This window comes from Lutra lutra, chromosome 2, assembly GCF_902655055.1.
Source record: "Lutra lutra chromosome 2, mLutLut1.2, whole genome shotgun sequence".
NCBI lineage: Eukaryota > Metazoa > Chordata > Mammalia > Carnivora > Mustelidae > Lutra > Lutra lutra.
The window spans coordinates 47,037,293-47,056,350 of NC_062279.1; the positions used below are offsets into that span (position 1 = coordinate 47,037,293).

The 19,058-nt window shown below is 34.6% G+C and overlaps 1 protein-coding gene across 1 annotated transcript in view; it reads left to right on the forward strand.

The window, feature by feature from the left end:
- The window catches only part of ADAM7 (ADAM metallopeptidase domain 7), a 61,996-nt gene that overhangs the window by 10,022 nt on the left and 32,916 nt on the right, over positions 1-19,058 (forward strand). The window contains exons 4-7 of the mRNA XM_047719806.1: positions 11,489-11,567; positions 12,898-12,974; positions 13,900-14,092; positions 16,227-16,280. Of these exons, the coding sequence (XP_047575762.1) occupies positions 11,489-11,567; positions 12,898-12,974; positions 13,900-14,092; positions 16,227-16,280 (403 nt within the window). The remainder of the gene's footprint in view (positions 1-11,488; positions 11,568-12,897; positions 12,975-13,899; positions 14,093-16,226; positions 16,281-19,058) is intronic.

Sequence of the window (19,058 nt, forward strand, 5' to 3'; positions counted from 1 at the left end):
AAGGGGGTCTCCCCAAATCTTGTGGGGTCCCTGCTCACAGAGTGGTGGCCTGTGCCATGGATCACAACTTAAGGTAACCCTGAGTTGAGAGCTCACTCCTTGGCTCTGCCTCTGTAACCGGCTTCACCACTCTAATATCTGTGAGCTCTGTGACACTCAGACACCCCTGATCCTTCTGTGACCCTGTGGGACCTGAGGCCACTCTGTCCCCTCATGGGGTTCACCCTGGCTTAGCCTCTGGAACGATGTCCTTCAGTGGAGCAGACTTTTAAAAGTTCTGATTTCGTGCTCCATTGCTCTGCTGCTTGCCGGCAGCTAGCCCCTCCTGTTGCGGTCTATCTTTGCATCGCTTTGGATTTACTTCTCCACTGGTCCTACATTTCAGAAAGTGATTGGTTTTCTGTTTCTAGAATTGCTGCTCTTCTTCTCTTCAATCTCCTGTTGGATTTGTAGGTGTTCAGAATGGTTTGATAAGCTATCTAGCTGACCTCCTGCTACCTGATGTCGTCTCAGCCTGCTACTTCTCCACCATCTTGACTCCTCCCTCCAATATATTAAATGTTAATAATGAAAATATTTAAAAATTACATATCAGTATCTTAACAACAATTACAGACACTACCCTTCAGTCCTGAGTTACCCTCTGCTTGGGGTACTTAGAGCCTTTGACTTCATGTACTCACTCTAAGAAGAAAGTTAATATGTTACTTCTGAGTCAGTAGAACAAAGGAAATACCGCTTTTAGGGTGACTGCTAAGTTGTTTAAAATAGATATCAAACCAAGTTCTGTTGGAGAATAAACTAAAAATGAGGAAGAATTTACCTCATCAAGCTACCTTGTGTCAGCTGGATAATTCTAATGGCTTTAATTTCTTCATTAGCTTTCTCCACAACCTCTGTTTTGTTTTTGCTGAATTTCCATTGCTTTTCTTTGGGCCATTCCTACACACAATAGTCCTGAATCCCAGCCCTGAACATTAAAATGGAGAAGAATTGTCAAATACTAAGAAAAGTGGAAGAATAACTATTGAAGAATTGAGACTCTGGCCTATTAGCTAAAAACAGCAACCAAAAAATATAAAACAAAGAAACAAACATCCTTTCTTCTACTCTGGAGTTGCCTGTTGGACAAAGGTGCAGAAATACAATTAATCTAATAACATAATTATTAGATTATAGATGATAGATTATTATTATTATATTATCGAATGTTAGATACTAGATAATTATTATTATCTATTAATAGATAATAGATCATTAGGTAACTTATTCAGACTGCGTACATTCTCAGGATGGAATAAGGCTAACATCTATTGAATAATTTCTATGTGCCTTTCCTCAAAGTTCTCTCTCAATTCCCACAATACCTACACAAAGTGGATGTTGTTTTACTTAGGAAGAATCATAGGTTCACTGAAGTAAAAACTGTCACAATGGATCACAATGGTGCTGACTCACTATAACTCAGATCTACCTGCTCTTGAAATTACCCCATGCTGCTTATGCCTCAAGTAGCCAATCTTATTATATTAGCTGTTGTTTAATCCTGTTAATCAGCTGGGAGTTATATATTATAGAATTATAGACATACAAAGCAGTTTGATCTGACATTGATACCTCTCATGGGCAATATTACCTTTGTCTCCTAGCAACATGAAGTAAGTGAATTTAGTGCATGCCGTGGAGCCTCCCAAATCTGTGAATATTATTTATTCAGATGTTTTCATATCATATGGTTAACAAACAGAAAGTTTCAATGATTCATTAGCTAAGTATATCACCAAGTGTTCATCATATCACGTGCCCTCTTTAATGCCTATCACCCAGTTACCCCATCCTCCCACCCACTTCCATATCCCCAACCCTCAATTTGTTTCTCGGAGTCAAGAGTCTCTTGAGGTCTGTCTCCCTCTCTGATTTCTTCCCATTCAGTTTTCCCTGCCTTCCCCTATTGTCCTCTGCACTATTCCTTATGTTTAGCACATGAGTAATATGATAGTTGTCTTCCTCTGATTGACTTATTTCACTCAGGATAATACTATCCAGTTCCATCTATATCTATCTATATCTATAGTTATATCTAATCTATATTATCTATCTATATCTATCGATCGATCTATCTATATCTATCTCCACCACATCTTCCTTATCCATTCATATGCATCTGTCAATGGACATCTCCACTGTTTCCACAGTTTGGCTATTGTGGACATTGCTACTATGATATTTGGGTGAGGGTGGCCCTCTGGATCACTACCTTTGTATCTTTGGGGAGGGGTAAATTCCTAGTAGTGCAATTTCTGGGTTGTAGGTAGCCCTATTTTTAACTTTTTGAGAAACCTCCATACTGTTTTCCAGAGTGGCTATACCAGCTTGCATTTCACCAACAGTGTAAAAAGGTTCCCTTTTCTCCTCACCCTTACCAACATTTGTTGTTTCCTGTCTTGTTAATTTTAGCCATTCTAGTGTAAGTTGGTAACTCATTGTAGTTTTGATTTGTATTTCCCTGATGCCAAGTGATGTGAATTATTTTTCTTGTGTTTTGGCCATTTGGATGTCTTCTTTGGAGAAATATCTGATCATGTTTTCTGCCCATTTCTTGACTGGATTATTTGTTTTTGGGGTGTTGAGTTTGATAAGTTATTTATAGATCTTGGATACTTACCCTTTAGCTGATATGTCATTTGCAAATATCTTCTCCCATTCTGTAGGTTGCCTTTTAGTTTTGTTGACTGTTTTCTTGCTGTGCAGAAGCTTTTTATCTGGTGAAGTCTCAATACTTCAATTTTGCTTTTGTTTCCCTTGCCTTTGGAGACATGTTTAACAAGAAGTTGCTGCAGCCAAGGTTGAAGATGTTGCTCCTTGTGTTCTCCTTTAGGATTTTGATGGATTCCTATTTCACATTTAGATCTTTCATCCATTTTGAGTTTTTCTTTGTTCATGGTGCAAGGAAATGGTCCAGTTTGATCCTTCTGCATATGGTTGTCCATTTTTGCCAGCACCGTTTATTGAAGAGACTGTCCTTTTTCCATTAGATATTCTTTCCTGCTTTATTGAAGATTAGTTGACCACAGAGTTGAGGGTCCATTTCTGGGTTCTCTATTCTGTCCCACTGATCTATGTGTCTGTTTTTGTAGCAGTACCATACTGTCTTGATGATTACAGCTTTGTAATAAGAGCCTGAACTCCAGCATTGTGATGGCATCAGCTTTGGTGTTCTTTTTCAACATTCCTCTATTTGTAGTCTTTTCTGGTTCCATAAAAGTTTAGGATTATTTGTTCTAGCTCTGTGAAAAATGTTGATGGTATTTTGGTAGAGATTTCATTGAATGTGTAGATTGCTCTAGGTAGCATAGACATTTTAACAATTTTTATTCTTCCAATCCATGAGCATGGAGTTTTTTTCCATATCTTTGTGTCTTCCTTGATGTCTTTCATAAGTGTACTGTAGTTTTTAGAGTACAGATCCTGTACCTCTTTAGTTTGGCTGATTCCTAGGTATCTTATGTTTTTTGGTGCAATTATGAATGGGATAATTCCTTAATTTCTCTTTCTTCTCATTGTTAGTGTACAGAAATGCAACTGATTTTCTGTGCATTGATTTTATATCCTATCATGTTGTTGAATTCCTTTATGAGTTCTAGCAATTTTTTGGTAGAGACTTTTGGGTTTTCCCCATAGTGTATCATGTCATCTGCAAAGAGTGAGAGTTTGACTTCTTGGCCAATTTGAATGCCTTTTATTTCTTTTTGTTTTCTGATTACTGAAGCTAGGACTTCTAGTACTATGTTGAACAATGGTGGTGAGAGTGGGCATCCTTGTCATGTTCCTGACCTTAGGGGAAATGCTCTCAGGTTTTCCTCAGTAATAATGATATTCCTTGTGGGCTTATCTTAGAAGGCTTTTGTGATATTGAGGTGTGTTCCCTCTATATCTACACTTTGGAGAGTTTTACCTGTGAAAAGATTCTGTATTTTGTCAAGTGCTTTTTCAGTATCAATTGAGAGGATTATATGGTTCTTGTCCTTTCTTTTATTAACGTGATGTATCATGTTGATTAATTTGCAAATGTTGAACCACTCTTGCATCTCAGGAATAAATCCCTCTTGGTTGTGGTGAGTAATCCTTTTAATGTACAGTTGGATCCTACTGGTTAGTATCGTGGTGAGAATTTGGCATCCATGTTCATCAGGGATATTGGTGTGTAATATTCCTTTTTGATGGGGTTTTTGTCTGGTTTTGGGGGTCAAGGTAATGCTGGACTTACAGAATGAGCTTAGAAATTTTCCTTCCATTTCCATTTTTTGAGACAGCTTCAGAAGAATAGGTATTAATTCTTCTTTAAATGTTTGGTAGAATTCTCCCGGGAAGACATTTGGCCCTGGACTCTTGTTTTGGGGGAGATTTTTTATTATCTTTAATTTCATTGCTAGTTATGGGTCTGTTCAGGTTTTCTATTTGTTCCTGGTTCAATTTTGGTAGTTTATAAGTTTCTAGGAATACATCCATTTCTTCCAGATTGCCTAATTTGTTGGCATATATTTGCTCATAATTTATTCTTAAAATTGTTTATAATTCCTTGGTGTTGATCATGATCATTCCTCTTTCTTTCATGATTTTATTAATTTGGGCCCTTTTTCTTTTCTTTTTGATAAGTCTGGCTGGGGGTTTATCAATCTTATTAATTCTTGCAAAGATCCAGCTTCTAATTTCATTGATCTGCTTAACTCTTCTTTTCATTCCTATTTCATTAATTTCTGCTCTTACCTTTATGATTATTTCTCTTCTCCTGCTTGGTTTAGGCCTTTTTTTCTTTCCTTTCTTCAGCTCCTTTAGGTGTAAGTTTAGCTTGTGTATTTGAGATTTTCTAATTTTTTGAGAAAAACTTGTATTGTTATGTACTTCCCTCTTAAGACCACCTTTGCTGTATCCCAAAGTTTTGAACAGTTGTGTTTCCATTCTCATTTGTTTTCTTGAATTTTTAAAAATTCTTTAATTTCCTGGTTGACCACTAATTCTTTATTAGGATTCTCTTTTACCTCCACATATTTGAGTTCTTTCCCCATTTCTTCTTGTGATTGAGTTCCAGTTTCAAAGCACTGTGGTCTGAAAATATGCATGAAATAATCCCAGTCTTTTGGTACTGTTTGAGACTTGATTTGTGACCCAGTATGTGATCTGTTATGGAGAATGTTCCATGTGCACTAGAGAAGACTGTGTATTCTGTTGCTTTAGGTGCAAGGTTCTGTATATATCTGTGTCGATCTGGTCCAGCATTTCATTCAAAGCCCTTGTTTCCTTGTTGATCTTCAGCTTAGGTGACCTGTCCATTGCTGTGAATGGGGTGTTGAAGTCCCATACTAGTATTATTATCAATATGTTTCTTTAATTTGCTTTTTAATTTGTTTATATAATTTGCTGCTCCCAAGTTAGGAGCACAAATATTTATAATTTATAATTTTTAGATCTCCTCATTGGATAGATATTTAAGTGTCCCTCTTCATCCCTTACTACAGACTTTGGTTTAAAATCTAATTTGTCTGATGTGAAAATTGTTAGCCTCACTTTCTTTTTTTTGTCTGTTAGCATAACAAATCATTCGCTACCCCATACCTTTCAATCTGGAGGTGTCTTTAGGTCAAAAGTGAGTCTCTTGTAGGCAGCATATGAATGGGTCTTACTTTTTTTTATCTAATCTGATACCCCTGTGTATCAGATTAGATAAAAAATCCCTGATAATCCCTGAGGTTTTAGCTCATTTACACTCAGAGTAACTATTGACAGATATTAATTTTGTGCCATTGTATTACCTGTAAAATCCCTATTACTGTAGATTGTCTCTTTCTTTCTGGTCTATGTTACCTTGGGGCTCTCTCCTCACTTACAGGATCTCATTTAATATTTCTTGCAGGGCTGGTTTTGTGATTATAAATTCTTTTAGTTTCTGTTTGTCCTTAAGCACTTTATCTCTCCTTCCATTCTTAATCACAACCTTGCTGGATTAAGTGTTCCTGGATGCACATTTTTCTCATTTATTACCCTGAATACATCATGCCAGCTCTTATTGGCCTGCTGGGTCTCTGTTGCCAGCCTAATGTTCCTATCCCTGTCAGTTTAAAACCTCTTGTCTCAAGCCATTTTCAGGATTTTATCTTTATCTGAAATTTGCAAGCTTCACTATTTTGGGGGTGTTGATCTATTCTTACTGATTTTGACGGTGGTTTTCTCTACTTCTTAGAATTGAATGCCAGTTTCTTTCCCCAGATTAGAGAATTTCTTAGCTACAATTTGCTCAAATATACTTTCTGTCCCTCTCTTTCTTTTTTCCTTTTCTGGGACCCCAATAATTCTAATATTGTTTTCACTTTATGACATCGCTGATATCTTGAAGCCTCCCCTTCATGGTCCATTGGTTGTTTGTCTCTCTTTTCCTCAGTTTCCTTCCTTTCCATCAACTTGTCTTCTGTGTCACTGATTCTCTTTTCTGCATAATTTACCCTCGCTGTTAGAGCATTCAATTTAGATTGCATCTCAGTTAAAGTATTTTTAATTTCAGCCTGATTAGATTTTATTTCTGTACTAAGAGATTCTTTGGTGTCTTTCATGCTTTTTCCAAGCCCCATTAGTAATTTTAAAATTGTTATCCTGAGTTTCAGCTCTGACACTTTACTTATATCCATGTTGATTAGATCTGTGACAGACAGAATTAGCTCTGGCTCTTTCTTTTGTTGTGAATTCCTCCTTCTAGTCATTTTGTCCAGAGACAAATGGATGAGTGAAAAAACAAAATAAAAATAAAAAATATCAACCATGACCCAAGGAAAATACACACTGGACAAACCCTAAGAGGTCAGAAACCAAAAAACAACAGAAAAAGGAAAAGAAAAAAGAAAAAAAGGGGGAGGTAAAGAGAGAACATAATCTCTCAGGTGAATAAAGCAGAGTTACCCACTTGGTCCTGGGTATATATTGGTCTGTAAGAAAACACTAAATCTCAAAAGTGTAAAGAAAACAAAACATATATATATAATATACAAAAAAATTTAATATTTATTTCTGTTTGTCTGGGTTTTTTGTTTGTTTGTTCTCTGGTCTTTTTTCCCTTCTTTGGCTCTTTGGATTATTTGGTTTTCATTTGGTTTGTTTTGTTTTTACTTTACCTACTGGCTTTTTATTTATTTATTGGCTTTTTAGCAATATCTCTCTGTTTTAGGTTTAAGCTTTTGGTCTAGGAATTATAATATTTATTTATAGTTTTAAATATTTTTTATTTATTTAATTTATTTACAGTACATAAAATACAATATTTTATTACAGTTTTACTTATTGTATCATTTTATGTAAAATGTAAAGTCTTCACTATCCTATAAGCCCATTTACAACTAAACTCTTTTATATTACCTTGTCATATATATACCTCTATACATTAGTAACTCCATAATGCATAGCTATAATTTTGGCTTTAAATGGTCATATGACTTGGAAAAGAGTATTTATAGAACCCTACAGCAAGCATCATACTTATTGGTGAAAGACTGAACATATACAAATACGTGTACTCTCACCATAGCTATTCAACATATTCCCAGAAGTTCTAGTCAGTGCAACTCAGGAAGAAAAGGAAATGAAAGGCATAGAGATTGAAAAGTAGAAGAAAAAAGTCCTTATTTGCTGATGACACAATAGTGTTTTGCTTAGAAAATTCTATGGAAGCTAATAAACAAATTAGCAAACAAACAAAAATATCTCCTAGAAAGAATAAATGGGTTCAACAAAGTCACAGAATATTTCATCATAAAAAATCAATTGTATTGCTGTACAGTCAAAATGAAGATGTGAAAACTGAAATTTAAAATACAACACCAGGGGCGCCTGGGTGGCTCAGTGGGTTAAGCCGCTGCCTTCGGCTCAGGTCATGATCTCAGGGTCCTGGGATCGAGTCCTACATCGGGCTCTCTGCTCAGCAAGAAGCCTGCTTCCCTCTCTCTCTCTCTCTGCCTGCCTCTCCGTCTACTTGTGATCTCTCTCTGTCAAATAAATAAATAAAATCTTAAAAAAAAATAAATAAAATAAAATAAAATAAAATACAACACCATTTGCAATTGTTCAAAAATAAATAAAAGTTACAAATATGAGAAATATATACAAACCTTGTTCTCTGAAAATGACAAAATTCTGATGAAAATCATCAAAAAGATGTAAATAGATGGGACCTAATTTGTGATAATGTACTAGAAGTAGAAGATTTGACATGGTAAAGATGTTGATTCTCCAGTTGATATATAGAGTTATCACTATAGGGAGGGAGGGAGGGAAAAAGGGAGGAAGGGAGGGAGGAAGGGAGGGAAGAAGGAAGGGAGGGAGGGAGGAAGGAAAGAAGGAAAAGAAAGAAAGAAAGAAAGAAAAAGAAAGAAAACCTCAACCTAAATCTCAAAGCTTATGCCAAATTTATACCAAAATTAACTCAAAATAGATCATGGATTTCAACATAGAACACAAAACCTTAATACTTTTAGATAAACAAGGTACTATTTTCAGAATCTAGAACTAAGGCAAAAAATTCTTAGACTTGACACCAGATCATTTGACATGAATAATGAAAGATAAAGTTGATAAACTGGTCTTCATTAAAATTGAAAGTGCTTACTCTACAAAAGTTCTGTCATGAGGATGAAAGACAAGCTACAGATTGGGAGCAGACATTTGCAAACCACAACCAACAAGGGACAATAGTCTGAAAAATAGAGTTCTCAAAACTCATCCATAAAAAGTAAACAGTTCAACTGGGAAATAGGCCAAGATAGGGAGATACTTCTCACCAAAGAGAATATACGGATGACAAATAAGCCCTTGAAAAGATATATGGCATCATTAATCATTCAAGAAATGTAAATTAAACTGCAATGAAATATTTCATTCAATCAAAATGGCTAAAACTAAAAGAAAAAAAAATAGTAATTACATTACCAAATGCTGGCAAGGGATGTAAAGAAACTGCATCATTAATAATATGGGAATATAAAATTAATTTTTTATAATATAATATATTATATATAATACTATACATAATATATAATATAATATAATAATAAAATTAAGTTTTTATAATTTTATAATAATACGGGAATATAAAATGATATAGCGTTCTGGAAAACAATTGCAATTTAAAAAAGAAACCAACATGCAATCTCCGTGAGATAAAACAATTGTACTTCTAGGTATTATTTCAGAAAAATGAAAACTTACATTCACACAGAAAGCTATACACAAATATTTGTAGCTCTATTCATGATAGCCTTAAACTGGAAACAACTCAGATCTCCTTCAACAAATAAATGGTTAAACACACTAGGCCATCCATATCATGGAATGCCACTTTGCAATGAAATGGAACAAATTGGGTGGATCACTATGGCATTATGCTGAATGGGGAAAAAAAATCTGAAAAAATCACATACCATATAATTCCATTAAGTTTAAAAATGAGATACTAGTGCTTTGTATTCATGAATTGAAAAAATACAGGATCCTTTGTTTTATAAGAAAATAACGTTTTTAATTATAGTTTTGGAGGGAAAAAAGGAAGTAATGTCCACTATGATTCTGCCCTTGAGCTAAAATGTACATCCTGGTTGCAAGCTGAACACATAATCCTACCTATTGGGACTTAATGGGAATGAGGCAGGTTATGTTCATGGAACATGGGCATGAATGGAAATCTAGCAGTTCTGCTCTAGTTGAGCAAATTCTGATTGTTCTGCCAGCTCTTTTTGAAAAGACAAATAAGAAGGCACAGGTGGATATTTATAATTCAGATTAAATATTTCCTTGATTTTGTTTTTGCAAAAATCTATTTTTAAATGCATATTTATGAGATAATTAAAGTAAGACTGTTGGATAAACAGTTATGTAGAGAGTGATGTCAATTTTAATAATGAACGTGTTTATATACTTATAACTACATAAATGTCTGTTTGTTTTTCACGTTCATATAACACAGTATATATTTTACCTCTCAAAAGTGATTCTGAGCTAATTTCATTTAGTCAACCCAAGTAATGGTACTGATACTAGGGCTTTCTCTACTCTGTCACCATTTCATCTCTAATAGAGTTAATATTCCACTTTTCTTCTTGCGGACTCATCAATGTTAAAATGGAATGGCTATTTTCCACATGGGGTAATTCAGATTGAAATAAGTGAATTTCACAGCACAGAACACTGTCTTCTTACTGAGCAAGAAATAGGCAACCTATTGGCTGTTGCCAAGGGATCCCTCCAGACAGCAGGACTATAAGCAATTAAACTTCTCTTCCTTAGCAACTTATAATGAATGTGCCATTGAATGAAAAGCTGACAGTCTTGGGGGGAATATAATTCCATATCCACCCATTTCCTGGTTCTAGGAACAGGTTTGGGGCACATTAGGAAGGCTTTGATGCTGACCTACCTGCTTATGTGTTATCTCCTTGTGCAGTTACATTTACTCCAGATAACACAATCTCCTTCTGTCACCATATTTCCTCCATCCACTTCCTTTCACCAGACTTTTTTCCTGGTCTAAACTGACAGTGGTGTAGCCTGGCTTCTCCTTTATGTTATTGGTTTCTTATTTATAGGAAGACTGCCCTGAGCTCTTCATTTTTATGCTTTGGAAACATAAAGCTTAGCTTTTATATTTCAAAAGCCTTGACTTTCAGGACTAATGTTTCTGTTATGAGTTTCAAAAGTCTGTTTTTCAGGATAAAATAAGATCCAATATAATTTCCTCTTTTGTTCTACTGTCCTGCTATAGCATGTACTGAGAGAGTGGAGATATACAGTCTTAGTTCTCAGTCTGAAGATACCCATAGGTTTGATACAGGAGATGTGGGAGAGAACTGATTACTCTACTGAACATTCAGAATGCCATTCCTTTACCTGTGTAGAGGATAAAACTATAAAGAATTACACGAAAATATTAACATGGGTTGTCTTTCTATGGTGAGAATTCAGGACAATTTCATTTGTACTTTTCCATGTTTTCTAATTTTACTATTATTAACACATATTGCCTTTATCTAAATATATACCTGTTGGGTACCTGTTGGGTAAATATGTGTTAAGATATATGTAGTGTATGAATATATGCCTTATACATCAAATATATTTTGTATCAATATATTTATATATATATATATATATATATATATTTTTTTTTTTTTTTTTTTTTTACCTAAGTAATATTTTCTCTAAGTTCTTCTCCAATTGTTGCCTTGGCTAAAACTGCCAGAATCTTTTTCAGTCTCTTCTAGGGTTTACCAAATCATGAAATCTGGGTAGAATGCCTTTTCATGTGAGTGGAATTGATTCTGCTTATGTGGTTTTAGTATGAGAGGAATTTGCTGAGATTTGGAAGTAACCTGGAGATTTCTCTCTGCCATAATTGGTTTTATTTGCTGTCTTCATAAATGAGTAAATCTCACTACGTCTCTGCCATCTTTTCCAGGGAGTTCCTAGCCTCAAATTACAGTGAAACCTACTACTCCGCAAGAGGGGAGGTGATCACCAGCTACCCTCCCACCATGGTATCTTATAGAACCTTCCTATGTCTCTTTTCCGAAATTTCCTCATGTGATTTTAAAACCCAATCTAGCTTTATAAGAAGCTTCAGAAAATGTTATGTCAGAAATGAATCTTATATTGAGTACTGCAGCTGAATTATCCTGGAATAGAAAACATGCCCCTCCAAACTGTAAAGGAAGCTGATTACTGCCTAACAAGCAAATCAATGACTGTTAATGTATTTTTCTTTACTAAACTGGCTTCTATGTACCCAAAATAGTATTAAACTTGGAGGAAGGAGAAGGCAGCATACAAAAGCAGGATAAGACACCCTGATGAGATTGTCATCAAGCTAAATGGATAAAACCTAAAGACATGAAATAGTTTTAAAACCTCCATCTAACTGACCCTTATGTGAGTCATATTCCCTGGCCTAGGACTTCTGAGGCACCAACATGAAGTCTTTTCAATTTCCAAGTGAATTTTTGTTCAATTATCATTAATATTATTCCAGTGGATACAGGTTTTACTTTTACAGTCGTCTTTCCGTTTCCAAAACATGCCCTCTGTATCCTTCTAACCAAAGATGACATTATCCTTTTATCAAAAGTATACTTTCTGAAACTTATTTCCTCTACATAAGGCATGAGGCAGCTATGAAAAGTAATCCTACAATCTTTGTAAAATAGAAATGGAAGAAAACTGAATAACGTTCTTTTATGAGAGGGGTCGTTCTTGGCCTGTGAGAGTCTGAGGTTGCATGGGAAGTGTCACACATAGGCAGGATTTGAATGGATGGATATAATGGAAAAGATGATCGCCTGACAGAACCTCTGTAGGCAGAGCACGAAGTAGGGAGTGACAAGGATACCAACCTGACTGAAACACATCCGCAGGAGAGAAGGGCTTGAGGAGGCCTGGTTGGGGAGTGAGACCTAATTTTGGCAATCATCAAAAACATTGGCATGATCTCATAGGCAAATGGAGGAAAACTATAATAACAACCCAAGAATGGTAGTTTGGTAGGATTTTTAGGGTGGATTAAAGGAGAAATATTTATAGGGAAAATGGTCACACTTCTGAGGCTGGATTCGTCAACTAATAAGCTGCTAAATTTGTGAGGGAAGAATACATATACTGTTTAACACAATGTAATCATGCAATTAAAAGGATTCTAAAAGAGTTTCAAAATTTTACAAATGACAGGATGCAATGAATGAAAACATGAATGAGTATGTATACAAATTGTGACAATGAAATGCTAATATATTGTGAACATGAAATATGTATATGTTAATATTTATGTAATATGAATATATGTATTTATATCAATAGCCTCTTCATCTATTTTAGGATCACTGCTTTTACCAAGGATCCATCATACATGAATTTGATTCTGCTGCCAGTATCAGCACGTGTAATGGTCTGAGGTATTACACAAGTATCTCTTTTGTTTTTCAGTTTCCTTAATGGATTTTCAGAGGCATTTTATACTCATCTTTCCAACAACCCTATAAATAAAAAAATTAATGGGAAAAAGCTACTTTTTTTTTCACCCTGAGTATCTATTCTAGCCATTGTTTATATTCATTTTTGACAAAAAGATGTCTAATGCACAGCCGTAAGCAAGACAAGTTTTTCAGTATATGATCAAGGGATTCAGAGTTACAAGACTGCTGGGAATCATCTAGTCTGTCCTCTCATGTTAGAGACACTGAAATCAGAGACTTGCCTCTGAACATCCAATTTGCCGGTGATAGAATTTAAACCAAAAACCAGGCTTCTTGGCTTCTAGTCCTGTGAATTCTCACCACACATTTCAGACCTTTTTAATAATCAGGAGTTAGAGTCCTTAGAAATTGAAGTTAGAAGTAAAGCCTATTTTAGTTCTCTGTAGATCTTGGACTTAAGAGTGAAGGAGGGAATGTAGGGTAGAGGATAGAAAAACAAGAAACTTCCACCTTCATGTATGTACACTTTACGTGAATAGATCCCAATATATTCAAGAATAAGAAAACTTTAATGGCAAAATTTCCAGATAATAGTTATTTTACTGTCATATATTTTCTCTACAACTAATGCATGACGGACATAAAAAATTCACAAAATGTTTGCTAGACCTCTGAGACTTCAAAGTAAAGACTGAACTGTTAAGTTTCTGAAAATCTAGATGAGTTGACTCTTACAAAATTTATTAATTAAAGGCCTGACTGCATGCTCATGAAGACTTGGTCTCTATATAGCTTCCATTTATAAGTAGGCAAGTCAATAAAATGGAAAAGAAGAATATTGTGAGAAATATAGAGGTAAAATTGAATAGATTTTGAACATATATCACATTCTCATTTTCCATAGGGGATTCTTCAGGGTGTATGACCAAAGATACCTCATTGAACCAGTGAAATATTCAGATGAGGGACAACATTTGGTGTTCAGGTATAATCCAAGGATGCAGTATGCTGCCAATTATTCTTGTACAGAATTCAATTTTACCAGGACAAATGATTCAAAGGATGATATTAAAATCATGAAAGACCTCAAAATAAAAGTAAGTGCTTTATTTTTAAATCACCTTAATGCCAGGGAAAATGTCTCTTATTTCTTTTTTTTTTATTTCAAAACAAAAAGATGAGCCCAATTAATGAAGAATATGTGTTACCTGAGTCTGACTCTTGTTTGAAAACTAAAATGTCAAACATTTTTTTTTTAATCAACATAGAAAATGTTTATTCCCAGGGCACCTGGGTGGCTCAGTTGGTTAAGTATCTGCCTTCAGATCAGGTCATGATCCCAGAGTCCTGGCATCGACCCCTACATCAGGCTCCCTGCTCAAGAGGGAGTCTTCCTTTTCCTCTCCCTCTGTCCCTTCCCCTGCTTGTGCTCATGCCTCTCTCTCTCAAATAAGTAAATAAAATCTTAAAAAAAAATGAAAAAGAAAATATTCATTTTCTACAGTAAATCTAAGTTTGTCCCATCAATTATAAGGAAAGGGAATATTTACAACTGTATGTATAGATTTATAGCATTAGGGTTATAAGTTGTTGGAAAGAATGAAATTTACAATGTCTTGAAAACTCTCCTTTCCCTCATCTTCACTGCCTTTTTTTTTTTTTTTTTGGTTGGGGAAGAGGTTGATGATAAGTCAGGGTCTCCTCCTTTCATCAGTCCAAATATTCTAATTGTTAATTATTAAAGATAAGTAAGTAATAGCAACTTCAATTTCTGGTGGGATGACTGCACAATGAGAATCCTCTGTGTTTTAGCCTTTCCTGTACAACTAGTTCATATCACCTCAAATCCCCACTAGGTTTTAGCCTTTAAGATCCATGAATACCCATATTCACATATCCATGGTCCAGATTGTGTCGGAAAATTACTAGGTCCTTAACAGATGTTTCTGATAGATTCAATCAACTAATATATAATTATTTAGTACACACACAAAACAACTTAGCTAAATCTTTGTACAATATGCCTCTGGTTTATACTCAAGATAATATGCATGCACCTCAATGCATAACAACACTAAGAGTTGAAAACAGAATTTTCCAGTATTGGTTATTTATAAAACAAAGGTTAAAATTAGCAAATTTTATACATTTCTTTGGAAATGATACTACTGCAAAGTATGAGATTGGGAGATAGGAGAGGAGTAGAAGGGATAAAGTCAGTCCTATTAACCAGTCAGTCCTATGTTTTGCTTGCCGCTATTGATAAGTCCTTTTTATATGAGCTTACTTAATATTTACTTTATATATGAAAAAAATTAAAAATTAAAAACTATATTCATTATTCCTTATTTATAACTATTCATTTGCTTAGAGTATAACTAACACACATTGTTACATTAGTCTCAAGTATACAGAATAATGATTCAACATCTCCATACATCATGCACACTCAAGTGTAGCTACCATCTGTCACCATACAATCCTACCACAATGCCACTGACTATATTTCCTATGCTATGCCTTTTATTCCATGACTTATTTATTCCATAACTAGAAGCCTGTGTCTTCCACTCCCCTTCACCCATTTTGCCCATCCTTACACGCCCCCCCCCCCCCCCCCCGCCTGGTAACCACCAGTTTGTTCTCTGTATTTATAGGTCTGATTCTAGTTTTTGTTTGTTTTTTCATTTGTTTTGAATTTTAGATTCCATATGTGTGTGAGATCATATACTATTTGTCTTCCCAGTCTGACTTATTTCACTTACCATAACACCTTCCAGATCTACTCATACTGTTGCAAATGACAAGATTCCATCCTTTTATATGGCTGCATAATATTCGTGTGTGTGTGTGTGTGTGTGTGTGTGTACTATATTTTCTTTATCCTTTTATCTACCAATAGACACTTAGGTTGCTCCCTTATCTTGGTTATTATAAATAATGCTGCAATAAATATAACTTTTATTTTACCTGAAAGACTAAACAAAAAAGGGAAGGATATTCAAATATAGAATATTGTTGCAGGTTTACTAAAACCTGATACACAGGTGCATATGTTTTAAGAATATATTGGGTTTTACTTAGATAAATTCCTGGAATTATTAGTTATACTTCTGCACCTCACCTTTCCATATCAATAATATTAACATTTCTTACCATAAAAATTTTAACTTAAAACATTAAAGTGAGGAACATTAACCATATTTCATTAAATTTTTCATAAATTTCCAGAATGTCCATAAAGAAAAGTATGTTGAACTGTTCATTGTTGCTGATTATAATGTGGTAAGTTTTCAGATGAACATTTCCTTTTCATTCATGCTTATAAAACTAGTTGTGATTCTAAATAGTTGTGATTCTTAAAAAGAGGAAAAAAGTATTTTAATCAGAATTCTATTTGGGCTCAATGTTGTTTTTAGCTTCCCAAACAGATTTATATAAGAGGTGATAAGGTCCTTTGGCAGTATAGCTGACTAAGCCAAAATAGAATTCTCCTCCCTATTACGAACATGTGGAAATGATGAGCAACGTATACAAAATTGAAAATATGTGTACAATCTGTAGTTTACCTGAGGAAGGCACACACACACACACACACGCACGCACGCACACGCACATACAGGAAATCTCCAAGTCCTACAAAGGAGAAGAGAACCTTTGTCAGAACAGTAAGTAAAATTCAAAGGCTTTGGTGACATGTAATATATAGAATATATTGCATAATGCCCAGAGCCATAAAGAGCTGCCCCATCTCTGAAAAGGGAACTGGAGAATCTCTTTCCACTGAAACTGCAAAGAGAAAGGGAATGTTCTGTCTGTCCTTAACAATGGGTAGGAAACATTATGCGTGAGAAAGTAGAAATCTGAAATTTGTGTCGTGCAATTATATAAAGCATGATATATTTTTCTTTAGATACAGAAATGCCAAGCAAAGTTTTCAACATAAAAACTGATTGAAAACTTGATAAACTGTTAAAGCTCAATACTGTTAAAGCTCAAACTGTTAATGCCCTAAAAAGACATTTTCATAATCCAAGAGAAAAGTAATTACGTGAGGAAGAGTCCACCAACATAATGGAAAGCAGGATAAGCTCTCCAAGGACTGAAAATTATCCACTTATATTTCAGATTATACACCTAACAATAAAGTAGGAAAAGATATGCAACAAGAAGTAACAGAGTTACAGGGAGAGTAGGGTTTTTTTCATTTCCCTCTACTGGGAATGTTGGGTATTTTTTCTTCAAAAGTGAGAATAAGATAGATTTGTTTTCACGGTCGATAAATTTACTTTTGACAGATTAACTGAAATTTTTAGCCACCACAATAAGACAAAATAAATGAGATCTATATTAATTGTTTAAAAAGACACATTTTTTCAATTTTTTAAACAAGGAGAAACTACAGCTATCAATTTAAAAAAGTGGTAAAACTTAGGCACTAGATAGGCTTACATTAAAAAGTTTATGAGAACATGTTAACTCACCTTTAAAAGAGTGCTAAAATAAGCTTTCTTTATAATAATTTATTAGTAAGAAATAAGAACAATGAATTAAATTTAGTATTTACTCCAGAAGCCAGGTAAAGCTTTGCTTGATATGATTTGGGGGGCATTATCTGGACTTTTACATACATAGATCTTACATATGTTCCCTTAATACGGTCTTTAAATTTTTAAGTGGTGGTTTTTAGAGAAGTTCCTATAGTAAATCATCTATTGTCAATTAAAAAATAGTTAATGAGTGTCTAATATGCTAGATTCTGAGTATTAGCTATATATATATATATATACACACTTATCTGAGTAATATATGCACACATACATACATGTATATGTTAGCTGCATAAAAGGGCAACAGAAAGAACAATGTAGACTTAGTGTATTCTGGTAAGATAAAATAGAAAAACAAAGACAACTTTTAGAAAATATTTCAAGAGATTTACATAGCTTGAAGACAGTATGATGAATTTTAAGCAGCTAAATAGAGTAAGGATATGGATGTATACACCCAGACATTGCAAGTTGAAAGAATAAGCATAACACAAGTGTCTATACACTGGGGAAGACTAGCCATATAATAAAGACTTGTCAAGATGAGCATAACAAATAGCATGGAGGACAAGGGGAGATGGAGAGGAGAAGGGAGTTGAGGGAAATTGGAAGGGGAGATGAACCATGAGAGACTATGGACTCTGAAAAACAATTTGAGGGTTTTGAAGTGGGGGGGAGTGGGAGGTTGGGGGAACCAGGTGGTGGGTATTGGAGAGGTCATGGATTGCATAGAGCACTGGGTGTAGTGCAAAAACAATGAATACTGTTATGCTGAAAAGAAATAAAAAAAAATTTAGATGTATAGAAATAAAATTCTATAATATAAGAATTATAAAAACAACAACAAAAAAAAGAGAATGCAAAACCCCATTCCCCTTTCTCTCCCTTATCCCCATGGATGAATACCACTAAATGATATAGTACCCTATCCCTGTGATCTCTAAGATAGGCTCAGAATCTTTCTCAACTGTGTATTTCAGGTGAGCACTACCAATTGGTCACCAAGAATCCTAGTGTGAAACTATATTTGCCATCTAGAATTTAAGGAGATGGTGGAAAAAAAGAAACTTCTGTACAATAAAACACGAAGAGTGATAGGTATTAGCAACTAAAGTGATAAGAAATTTCTTGAAAGACAGAATGTTCAATAGTAAAGGTAGACAAGATGACCAGGAAGATGAAGAAAAGGTGTTCAACAGATTGGATAAGCAGGAGGATATTTATATTCCTGTCAAGAATAGTTTTAATGGGCTAGAGACAGGTAAACCAATGAGTAGTAGGTTGAGAAATGAATGGTAAATGAGAAGTGAAGAGAGTCTAATGTTGAATCTTTGAGGTATTTAGATTTTTGAGATAACAGGAGAACAAAAGAGCAAGTAACTGGAGGATAATTGTAGGATTCAGAAAAGCCATGTCTCTCTTACTTTTTATTATGAAACAAGCTTGATCATTTGCATTTATCTCTACAAGATACTTTTGTTATTTTTATAAAGTATATTTTATCAGGTCTAAA